Raw genomic sequence first — 12,464 nt, 5'->3', positions numbered from 1 at the left:
AACAAGGTGTTAAACTGAGACGCTGTTACCCTCTCAAGTGGACATCAAAGATTCCGCTATTGGAAGAAGAAAGAATGCAGTGACACTGTTGTGGCCAGCATTTTCCCCCCCAAAATGGGGATGGGCAGAACTGCGGTATGAGAAGAGAAACTGGATGGGTTAGGACTATACTCACTGGAATGAGTTGGGGGAGATCTTAGAAGCTTATAAAATTCTAACAGGACTAGACAGATTATGATAGCGGGAGTCAAAAACCGGGGGTCACAGTCTAAGGATACAGGGTAGGCTGTTTAGAACTGAGATGAGGAAAAATCTCTTCATCCAGAGAGTGGTGAGCCTGAGGAATTCTCTACCAAAGATACTGGCTGAGGCCAAAACATTGAATATTTTCAAGAAGGAGTTGGATATAATTCTTACGGCTGAAGTGATCAAAGAGTACAGGGAGAAAGCAGAAACAGGGGACTGAGTTGGATGATATTCCGTGCTCCTATTGAATGGGGGAGCAGGATATAAGGGCCGAATGGCCCACTCCTGTTTCCTATGTTTCTAAATATGATCTTGTCATTGGCACATTGCTGTTTTGTGGGAGTTTGCTGTCTGCTGTGTTTCCTTCATCACTATATTTTCCATGAACTCTGTTGGTTATCAGGTGCTTTGGGCTGTCCTGAGATCATGAGAGGTCCTTGATTTTCTTTCTGTGTGAACAATGTGATGTGAAATGTCGATATTGACTATTCTTAAATCTTATCCTCTTCAAATTCTATCAGTGAAAAAGGCACTTCTGGCAATAATTGCAATTTCTAACGTGTAACGTATGACTTGGAAGGCAGGTCTGTTGCCCCCCAGTGTCTGCCCGCTTCATCCAGAGTTGGTTTAATTATTTATTTGTTGTTTTTTTTTTGTTAAGTACTGCTTTCTGTTGTTGGCGACATGTTTTCAGTCTGCCTCAGCTGATGTGGGATTCGAACTCCCTGCTGTTGGCATTATTCTGAGCCACGTGATGACCATCAAATGTTAATGAAGGTGAGAAGATGGCAATGTGCAATTTGCACAGATGCTGCGTCTTCCTTTGACGCCCAAATTATAAACACTTCCCAAGTTATAATTTAACCAAGAGGGAGACAGACAGCTGAGATTCCCACCCCAAGCTCTTCCCCAGGGCTAAATAACAGCAGCCCTGACAATATGCATTGCTACACTTCGAAATAACATTTGTGCTACACATTCCAGGCTGTGACCATTTCCAATAAGAGACCATATAACCACTGCCCCTCAACATTCAATAGTCTTACCACTGAATTCCCCTAGTATCAATATTCCTGGGGCTATCATTGACCAGAAACTCAAACCCAACTGGACTAGCCATGTAAATATGTCGTAGGAGCAAATTACTGCAGATGCTGGAATCTGTACTGAAAACAGCAAATGCTAGAGATCACAGCAGGTCATGCAGCATCCTTGGGTGATGAGAGAGAGAGAGAAAGCTGACATTTTGAGTCTAGATGACTCTTGTTCAGGTTGAACTGATTCAAGGTTGGGAATTACTGCAAATTCATTCTTTCTGAAAATGAGCAATATTTTAAAGTCACTTCAAGGGGAGAAGTCTGTCCTTGGAGAGATTTTTTTCCCACTTTTACCACTCCACTATCGGTATTGAGCTCTTTTGGTCTAAGGCACTGAAGTTAGGTACAGAGCTAAGGTACCCCTTACTTTGCCTCCTCTGAATTCAACCCTAAACAAAGAACATGTTTTACTGTAAATACATGATTGTGAACTTGCCCATTCAGAAAAGAAACTGCTTCTTCCAGAGACAGCATGAGTTACAAGTTCATGGAGCAACAGCAGTTCAATGTGGACAGACCAGAGGTAATGATGCTCATTTGAAGGGCTGGTACAGACACAATGGGGTGAAAAGCCTCCCCCTGCATCATAATTCACAGGAGTGTTAATAAATCTAGAATAAAAATCTTGGATCACTAATGCTGACCATGATATACTAACTCATTGTAAAAGCACATCAGAATTTTTTTTTCTATTCATTTCTGGAATGTGGGTGTCGCTGGCTGGCCAGCATTTCTTGCCCATCCCGAGCTGCCCTTGAGAAGGTGGTGGTGAGCTGCCTTCTTGAACCGCTGCATTCCTCCTGCTGTGGGCTGACCCACAATGCCCTTTGGGAGAGAATTCCAGGATTTTGATCCAGCGACAATGAAGGAACGCCAATATATTTCCAAGTCAGAATGGTGAGTGACTTGGAGGGGAACTTGGAGGTGGTGATGTTCCCATATATCTGCTGCCCTTGTCCTTCTAGATGGAAGTGGTCGTGGGTTTGGAAGGTGCTGTCTGAGGATCTTTGGTGAATTTCTGCAGTGCATTTTGTAGATCGTACACACTGCTGCTACTGAGTGTCAGTGGTGGAGGGAGTGGTGGTTTTGGATGTAGTGCCAATCAAGCGGCTGCTTTGTCCTGGATGATGTCAAGTTTCTTGTGTTGTTGGGGGTGTGCCCTTCCAGGCAAGTGGGGAGTATTCCATCACACTCCTGACTTGTGCCTTGTAGATGGTGAGACAGGCTTTGAGGAGTCAGGAGGTGAGTTACTTGCCACAGTATTCCTAGTTTCTGACCTGCTCTTGTAGCCACTGTGTTAATGTGGTAAGCCCAGTTGAATTTCTGGTCAATGGTAACCCCCAGGATGTTGACAGTTGGAAATTCAGTGATGGTAACACCATTGAATGTCAAGGGATGGTGGTTAGATTGTCTCTTATTGGTGATGGTCATAGCCTGGCATTTGTGTGGCACAAATGTCACTTGCCACTTGTCAGCCCAATCCTGAATATTGTCCAGATCTTGTTGCATGTGAACATGGACTGTTTCATTATGTGGGGAGTCACGAATGGTGCTGAACATTGTGCAATCATCGGCAAACATCCCCAATTCTGACCTTATGATGGAGGGAAGGTCATTGATGAAGCAGCTGAAGATGGCTGGGCCTAGGACACAACGCTGAGGAACTCCTGCAGGGATGTCCTGGAGCTGAGATGATTGACCTGCAACAACCACAACCATCTTCCTATGTGTAAGGTATGACTCCAAACACCGGAGAGTTTGCCCCCATACGCATTGATTCCAGTTTTGCTGGGGCTCCTTGATGCCACATTCGGTCGAATGCAGCTTTGATATCAAGGGCTGTCACTCTCACCTCACCTCTGGAATTCAGCTCTTTTGTCCATGTTTGAACCAAGGCTGTAATGAGGTCAGGAGCTGAGTGACCCTGGCGGAACCCAAAACTGGGCATCACTGAGTAAGTGCTGCTCGATAGCACTGTTGCTGACACCTTCCATCAGTTTACTGATGATTGAGAGGAGACTGATGGGGCGGTAATTGGCCGGGTTGGATTTGTCCTGCTTTTTTATGTATAGGACATACTTGGGCAATTTTCCACGTTGTTGGGTAGATATCAGTGTTGAGAGTCAACCACATTGCTGTGGGTCTGGAGTCACATGTAGGCCAGACCAGGCAAGGATGGCAGACTTCCTTCCTGAAGGAATTTAGTGAACCAGGTGGGTTTTTCCAACAAAATGATTTCATGGTGATCAGTAGGTTCTTAATTCCAGACTCTCTCTTTTTTTGAATTCCAATTCCAGCACCTGCTGTGATGGGATTGGAACTCGGGTCCCCAGAACATCAGCTGGCTTTCTGGATTAATAGCCTAGCGATAATACCAGTGGGCCATCGCCTCCCCATGTGTTTATTAACTGTGTGACCCTTTTTAAGGAATGAAACCTGTCACTGTGGAGTCTGGTCTATATATACCTCCAGAACCAAACCAGGATGGGTGATTCTGAACTGCCCTCTGACATGGCTCAGTAAAACATTCGGTTGTTACTTTAGGGACGCTACATGTTTTTTCTTCTCTCAACTGAATTCTTAAAAATGGTACAATTTCAGATTGTCAGTTGTTGGGGTACTGCAGCAGGTCAAGACGACAGTTCACAGCCACCTTCTCAAAGTCAGGTATTGATCAGCCAGTGATATCTGCTGCCCATGACTGAATAAAAATAAAAGTTGAAAAGTTGTGGCTTCTGCATGACTTCCAGTACAAAGGCCTTTGCATGGGTTAGACATAGAGAGCGATTTTTAAGGCCATTGCGTGAAGTGAGTGATGTTACTCACATCCAGTCTTACCTTTCCATTGACTGTGACTGAAAGAAAAGTTGAGTGAAATGCAGAAAGAGTCTGATTATCGTGGGGCAGTGACTTGGTGTTGATTGTGTATTATTTCATGATCAGTTCCATTGAATTGCTGAGCACTGACTGTGGATTCACCTTGTACTCCTATATATAGAAGCAGAGTGAAATTGATAGTTGTATTAAGAAGCACATATCTATAATGTGTTTCTCTGAATAACAGCTTTTACACTGTGTAAAGGTTGGCTCCAGTTCTATCCTCCACTGCTTGGCAATACTGAGGAGACAGGGCTGCAAACTGCTAGAGTGGCCTCAGGGCATTTCTGAGAGTTTAGAACTTGGATCCTCTCTGTCAATCCCAACACCAGAAACTGTTTGGTGTCTGTCTGCTTACAAGTGTTGGCAATGTTTTGAAATTCCAGTGTTTAATTGAGAGTTTGCAATTGGGTGGGCCCACCAATTGATCCTAATTAGAAAGCTCTCGTTTCCCAAATGATCTGTGTGGGGTGTAATCTGCCTGTTTGCGCATCACAAATGAAAAGTCACATTGCAGGTCTACCTCAACCTTTGCATGTGTTTTCTCTGTTTGGTCTCCATGCTTGACCCTTTTCTCTCTGTCAATCTGCTGGTCCAGTTTGGAAAAGGAATGTGTGTGAGAATTTTTTTTTTCACGTTTGCCATTTTGTGCTTGGGAAGGTGGCTGTACCCGGATAGAATTGAAAGATTTCACAGAACACTGAGAAAGCCGTTACACTAGGGTGATATGTTACAGTTCACTTGGGGAGTCTGCATTGCTGTGGCGGGCATGTTGTAGCCTGGAGTGATGGGCAGAGATTCCCAACGTGCCCCCCCGCCATTATGTGGCTGATCAGGAATCTCTCCCACTGCCTTCTGTCGGTTTCTGCATTAGCTGCAGCTACTCACCACACAATTTCAGGAAGGGTCTTGTTGTTGAAATACGGGACAAAGGTTGATGTGGGCCATGCTTCTGGTGACTGTGTTGAACCCAGGTCTCCGTTTGAAACCTCTTCGGAGGATTTATTCCTTTATCTCCAGCACAGTGATTAGCATTGTCTTCACCAGGAGTGCAGGCCCTGTGTCACAGCAAGATCCACATGTCTGTATTTGAGTGCCAGTCTCATGGGATTGCAAAGATAAAGGCGCCTTTAATATTAACTAGAGACTAGGGAAATAAAGAGAACAAACAAGCAGCTCACAATCTTTGGGATTGGCCTCTCTGAACATCACTTTGTTTTTACTTACTTTGACTCTGCTTGAAGGCAGCTATATCATAACAAGTGGTTATTGTTGGAGGGTGTAACACTCTCTGTACCTGTCTTTGTCACTGTTCCACGTTAGGTCTCACTTGTTAAAGGAGTGCATCTTGCTCCGAGCACAGCCTATTGAGGAAGTGTGGGGGGGAGGGGCACACTACTCATAGTCACCGGCATTATGCCAGCCGCCATATTGAGTCAGTGTTGGTGGCTCAGTTGAGTCTGTCGGGACCTGTCTCCCCGACCCGAGTCCATGGATCACGCTCTCACCTCCTCAACTCAAATCCAAAATCCGAGGATTGAGTGCAGAATCCATCTGGACCCTCCAGTGCAGTGTCGAGGGAGCTCTGCACAGTCTGAGGTGCTGTTTTTGGGATGAGGCACTAACCCAAGGCCCTGCCTGCCCCCACTGAGGAAGGAAGTAAACCCCCAGCGCTAGTGTGGCTTAGAGTTACACTTGGTGCTGTGGGTAGTGTTTACTCACCAACCAAATCAAACAGATGATCTAGATTATCACAATACTGTCTGAACACGAGCTAGGATCAGGACAGGCCATTCGGTCCGTCCAGCATGCTGTGCCGTTTGATAAGATCATGGGTGATTTGGTTGTGGCTGTGATTATATTCTCCTGCCTGACCCCAGCCCCAGCACCGATAACCTTTGACCCTCTGGATGCTTGGACTCAGCCTTGACTGTATTCAGTGACCCAGTGTCTCCTGCTGTCTGGGGAAGATAATTTGAGAGAATAAAGACCTTCTCAGAGAGAGGCATTCTCCTCCTCCTCCTCCTCATCTAAAATGGGCGACCTTCTATTTTTAAACTGGGCCCCTTAGTTCTCGACGACTCTCAGCACCCACCCTGTGAACTTCCCTGGGTACCTGACATGTTGGGTGGCACGGTGGCTCAGTGGTTAGCACTGCTGCTGCACAGCGCCAGGGATCCAGGTTCGATTCCCCCCTCGGGTGACTGTGTGGAGTTTGCACACTCTCCCCGTGTCTCTGTGCGTTTCCTCTGGGTGCTCCGGTTTCCTCCCACTGTCCAAAGATGTGCAAGTTAGGGTGAATTGGCCATGCTAAATTGCCCAGTGTGTTCAGGAATGTGTAGGTTAGGTGGGTTACAGGGGGATGATTCTGGGTGGGATGCTCGGGGTCGGTGTGGACTTGTTGGGCCGAAGGGCCTGTTTCCACACTGTAGGGATTCTATGTTTCTGTTGGTAGGAGCTTATTGTGTGTAAGTTGAATGAGATTGGAGAATGAGTCTGTATTGAAACATACAAGATTCTCAGGGGGCTTGCCAGAGGAGATGTGGAAAGGTTGTTCCCCCTTTCTCGAAGAGTCTAGATACAGAAGGCTTCATCTCCATGTAAGGGGTCACACATTTAAGACAGATGAAGAGAAATTTTTGTTTGATGGTAGTAAATCTGTGGAATTCTTTACCACAGAAGGCTGTTGAGCTTGGGTCAATTAAAAATCTCTCTCAGCCTTGAATATACCTTTTAATTAGTAAGGGGAATCGAGTGTTAATGGGGGAAAAGGCGAGTAAGTGGAGTTGCAGGAGATCAGATCAGCCACAGAATGGCGGAGCATACTCAATGGGCTGAATGGTCTTATTCTGCTCCTATGTTTAATGATCCTTTTGGTTTGTGGTGCACATGGAATCACCCGTTGTGCAGAGTGGGATTGGACATTAGGAAAATGATCAGATCAGTAGCCAGAGTGCGAACTGTGGGGGTTCTGAGATGGGGAGTCAGGAGAGGAATGCCCAACACTGAGAGTCTGTCTTCACTTTTGCCTCTTTTGTTTTGTTTTTGACCAGCCCTGAAGGAGATCCACAAGCTGCTGGGCAAATCCATGTCCCTGTACTGCTCTGGAGAGCCCGATCCGTCGGAAGTGCTCCCTGGTACGGAGAACCTCGATCGCTTGCTGGAAGCTGCATCAAGCCAGTGCCCTCCCCCTCTCCAGAGCCGAGGATTCACAGGTACCAGCCTTAGGGAGCAGGTGGAACGAGGCCAATCCCGTCTGTGCCATCCCCTACCAATAGGGGCATGAATAGGCCATTCGGCCCTTTTGAGCCTGCTTCCCCTGTTCCCACTTTCTCCCCAGACCCTTTGATCACTTTATCCCGAAGAATGATATCCAACTCCTCCTTGAAAACATTCCATGTTTTGGCCTCAACTGCTTTCTGTGGCAGAGAATTGCACAGGCTCACCACACTCTGGGTGAAGACATTTCTCCTCATCTCAGTCCTAAATGGCCCACTCAGTATCCTTTGACTGTGATCCCCTGGTTCTGGACTCCCTGGTTACTGGGGACATCCTTTCTGCATTCACCCTGTGTCTAGTCCTGTTAAAATTTTATAAGAATTACTCCCACAGTCTTCTAAACTGCAGTGGATGTAACCCTAACTGATCCAGTCTCCCTTCATACATCAGTCCTTCCATCCCAGGAATCAGTCTGGGAAGCCTTTGTTGTAGTCCCTCTGTAGTCAGTACTTTCACCAAGGCCCTGTATAATTGCAGCAAGACATCCCTGCTCCTGTACTCGAATCCCATTGCTATGAAGACCAGCATACCATTTACCACCTTCACTGCCCACTTACTCTCAGCGACTAGCGTGTAGCCAGGTCTCACTGCACCTCCCTCTTTCCCAAACTGTTGTCATTCAAGTAACATTCTGCCCTCCTGTTTCTTGCGACCGAAAAGGAGTGAGGAAACAGGTTAAAAACTCCGGGAGGGTCGGGCTTGGTGGGGTGGGGTGGCTGAAGGGGAATGAGTCTGAAGAATTTCACTGTTGGTGATAGGAATGGGTCTGAGAGATCACTGTAGCCCTGATTAATGTGAAGCTGTTCCTACCGTTTGTGAGCAGGATTTCCCTGACCTCTTCGGAGCAGCTTGAGCCCTTGCCTGGAGGACTTGAGTAGCACAGTGCGAGTCCATTCCATAGGAGCACCACTTTTGGGGAATGACCACTACGTCGTATCTAACCCAGACCTGCCCTTTCCTCTAAGCATTTTAAAATTGTGTCTCCGTGCTGCCTTTGATGGGTCGCTGTAAGCACCAGTAGCAAGGCAAGCATTTGTTGCCCATTCCTCATTCCTCGGGACTCAATGGCTGGCTTGGCCATTTGAGAGGACCTTGCCCCTAAACATTCCTTGCAGTGACACCAAATCCCAGGAAAGAATTTCACAGTGGGCATTGTGGTTGGGAATGCACTGCCTGAAAGTGTGCACGGGAATAGATTTGGTCGGACCTTTGGAGGAGGAGTTTAGCTCATTGGAGCTTGCTCAACCTTTCAACAAATACTTGGAGAGAAGGATTCCAAACCTGGGAAAGGAAGGGCCCGAGGAGGGCGAACTCTAAGACAGGCCTAGCATGGATGCAATGGGCCAAATATCTATCTTCTGTGTTCATTCCATGATTTAAAGGCTATTTGCCAGTCCCTTGTAAATATGTATCTTTTGTTGCAGATCGACTGTTTTATATCTATACTTCAGGAACGACAGGCATGCCCAAGGCAGCTATAGTTGTCCACAGCAGGTAAGGACCCCCATCTTAAGGATGTTAAAAGCCATGGAACTTGCTCTCTATCACTGCCCAACGCTCTCAATCGACTTCCATCAAGCTACATTTTCAACGCTGCTTCCTGGGGTGAGGGGCTGGAGGATGGGGTCAATATTGGGGTTATGTCTTCAGTTTTAATCATGTTGCTTCAGAGGAGAGGGGTTGTTTATTAGTAGACCCGACACTACTGAGAAACCCCTGCTTTTAAACTATCGGGTCAGCTGTGCCGTTCAGTGACACCATGGCTGATCTGATATTCCTCGACTCCACTTTCCTGCTTTTTCCCCCATAGCCCTTGATTTAACCTTCCTGATTAAAAACCTGTCTATCCCAGCCTCAACAGACCTCTGCAGTGAAGAAGTCCACAGATTCACTACCCTCTGAAGAGAAGAAATTTCTCCCCAAACAGATGATCCTTTACTCTGAGAGAATGCCCTTTGGCCCTAGACTCTCCAACAAGGGGGAACAACCTCTCCACGTCGACTGTGAAGTGTCCCTAAGAATCTCTTACCATTTCAGTAAGGTCACCGCTCACTTCTAAATTCCAGTGAGTATACACCCAACCTACTCAGTCTATTCTCATGAGGCAGTGCCTCCATACCTGGGATCAGCTGCGTGAATCATCTCTGGACTGCCTCCAATGGCAGTATAGGGTCATTACAACATACAAAAAGGCCATTCGGCCCATTGAGCCACTCTGTACAGCGATGCACTCAGTCCCATCCCCATTCTTTTTCCCCTCAAATCATTTGTCATCTCTGTTCCACCTCAGCTGTGGGAGGCAAGTCCCAGGTCATTATCACTCACTGTGTAAAACAATTCTTCCTCGCATTAACCTCCAACCCCCCCTTTTCTCATAATGTGAAACCTCACCTTATCCTTGTGCCGTCAGTTTAACAGAAACAGCTTTTCTTTAGTCTATCATCTGTCTATAACCATAATAGACATTTATTTACAATATATATTTATACCATCTGTCTATAACTAATAATATTTATAATAATTTTATTCCATATGCCTATAACCATAATAAGTATGTACTTATATATATTTACACCATCTGTCTATAACAGTAATAATATATTTATAACATATTTATACCATATGCCTATAACCATAATAGGTATTTATTTATAATATATATTTACACCGTCTGTCGATGATATCCAGGCACATGGTAATTTTGTGCAACTCACTGGCACCTCATTTTCTTCAAGATGGTGCTGGGGGATCTTTAATGTCTAATTGAGAAGGCAGTTGGGCTTTCTTGTTTAAAGTCTCACCTGAAAGGCGTCCCCTTAGGCTGTGCCGCACTCCATGTGGCCGTGCCAATCCAGCCCTGGTCTCGGGAGCTACGTCTGCTACTGCCAACTGGCACCAGCCACGTTGGCTGGAGTTGCCCATTCTCTGGAATTGGCACGCCTTGCCTTGCAGACTCGGCTGATGGAGACACGTGGTGAAATTTCTGAAAGAATTTTGAAAATGCAGCGAACTGTCCTCTGCAAACAAAAGCAATATGTTCGGGCTTTTATGCCTTTTTATTTGAGTTTCCTGAGTTTGAGGAGCCTATTGTTTTCTTGTTACTTTTGTCCTAGCAATGCTCTAGTCAATCGGGGTCATCTTGCCAACCAATCAGCACCCTTTTCTTCTGTGGTATAAATTGTAGTGATTATTTGAAATTTGGCATTCTTGCATTTGTCCTGATGATTGCAAGAGGGAAAGCTTTGGTAACACGTTTCTCTTTTCAACTGTATTTAAGAATTGGAAACCAGATCTAAAAGTTCTCTCTCCTTCCAGGTATTACCGGATGGCAGCTTTGGTTTATTATGGGTTTCGAATGCGCGCTGATGACATTGTCTATGACTGTTTGCCTCTCTATCACTCTGCAGGTAACTGAGTGAGGGCTGTGGGCCAGGGGAGGGAAGATTTGAGGGACAGAAAAGGACAGGATAGAGTGCTTACAGTAAACACTGTCACTTCACAAAATAGACTATAAAAGTTTGGGATACCTGGTTGGCATGGACGAGTTGGATCGAAGGGTCTGTTTCCGTTTTGTATGACTCTGTGTTGGTACAGACATGGGTCATTCAGCCCATCAAGTCTGGTCTACCATTCAGTAAGATTATAGCTGGTCTGATAATCCTCAACTCCACTTTACTGCTTTCTCCATAATTCTTGATTCCCTTACTGATTAAAAACTGTGTCTATCTCAGCCTTGAACATACTTAATGACCCAGCCTTGACAGGCCTCTGCGGTAAAGAATTCCACAGATTCATTACCCTGTGAGAGAGGAACTTCATCCTATGTCTGTCTTAAATGTACAATCCTTTACTCTGAGACTATGCCTTAGACCCTCCCACTGGGGGAACAACCTTTCTACATCTACCCTGTCAGGTAGGGAGTGGGAAAATAAGGGAGTAAGGGGCAGTGAGGGGCTGCGAATGCAGAGGGAGGGGGAAGGAGGGCGGTTGGGGTGGGCAGTGCTGGAGGGAGGGTGGGGAGTGCGTAAAGGTGGGGCAGTGAGGGAGGATGGGAGGAAGGTCCTGTGAGAGGGGTACGGGCAGATAGTGAGAGAGGGAGTGGTCTTGAGGGATGTACAGAGGCTGGGAGGGAGGGGCTTTGGGGGGGTGCAGGACAATCAGGGGGAAAGGTTGAGTGAGGAAAGGTGAGGGATGGGAGGGAGGGGGCAGTTAGGGAGCGGTCAGTGGTTGTGATGAAGCTGGACTTTTTGAGGTAGGTTTGACAGACCGCTAAGTGTTGTTTTGTCCCTGAGTGGCTCTGGACTGAACGGTACAGTGTTTGCAATGTTAATGAGTGGAAACTGAGTGCACTGTCATTGACGTGGTCCTGTTTGTTTCTCTAGGGAATATTGTGGGGATCGGCCAGTGTCTCCTGCATGGACTGACTGTGGTCATCAGGAGGAAGTTCTCTGCCTCTCGCTTTTGGGATGATTGTGTTAAGTATAGGTGCACGGTGAGTGACACTGTGATGGCTGGGCCATCCTGTGGGAAACTGCCCCTCACCTTCTGAAATACCCCATCACCCTCCGATTGCCCTGAAACCCCAAACAATCGGAACTGGGCTAACACTGTGCTAACAGGACTGCACTCGCACTGAAACCCACTCACCCCTGCTGAGGGCTGCTGTTGCCTTGCTGCCCCTGTCTCCCATTTATTACCCCCTTCCACTTATACCCCCATCCCGTACGGACCCCACCCCATTTATACCCCCATCCCGTACGGACCCCACCCCATTTATACCCCCATCCCGTACGGACCCCACCCCATTTATACCCCCATCCCGTACGGACCCCACCCCATTTATACCCCCATCCCGTACGGACCCCACCCCATTTATACCCCCATCCCGTACGGACCCCACCCCATTTATACCCCCATCCCGTACGGACCCCACCCCATTTATACCCCCATCCCGTACGGACCCCA

At 46.8% G+C, this 12,464-nt stretch overlaps 1 protein-coding gene across 1 annotated transcript in view; it reads left to right on the top strand.

Moving 5' to 3' along the window:
- The window catches only part of slc27a4 (solute carrier family 27 member 4), a 50,732-nt gene that overhangs the window by 26,494 nt on the left and 11,774 nt on the right, over window positions 1–12,464 (top strand). The window contains exons 3-6 of the mRNA XM_048613393.1: window positions 7,274–7,435; window positions 8,924–8,993; window positions 10,815–10,906; window positions 11,882–11,991. Coding sequence (XP_048469350.1) covers window positions 7,274–7,435; window positions 8,924–8,993; window positions 10,815–10,906; window positions 11,882–11,991 — 434 coding nt within the window. The remainder of the gene's footprint in view (window positions 1–7,273; window positions 7,436–8,923; window positions 8,994–10,814; window positions 10,907–11,881; window positions 11,992–12,464) is intronic.

Source organism: Rhincodon typus, chromosome 28, assembly GCF_021869965.1.
Source record: "Rhincodon typus isolate 14 chromosome 28, sRhiTyp1.1, whole genome shotgun sequence".
In the NCBI taxonomy this organism is placed as follows: Eukaryota; Metazoa; Chordata; class Chondrichthyes; order Orectolobiformes; family Rhincodontidae; genus Rhincodon; species Rhincodon typus.
The sequence above is the reverse complement of the archived record's forward strand: the minus strand, read 5'-3'. Positions and strand labels throughout refer to the sequence as shown.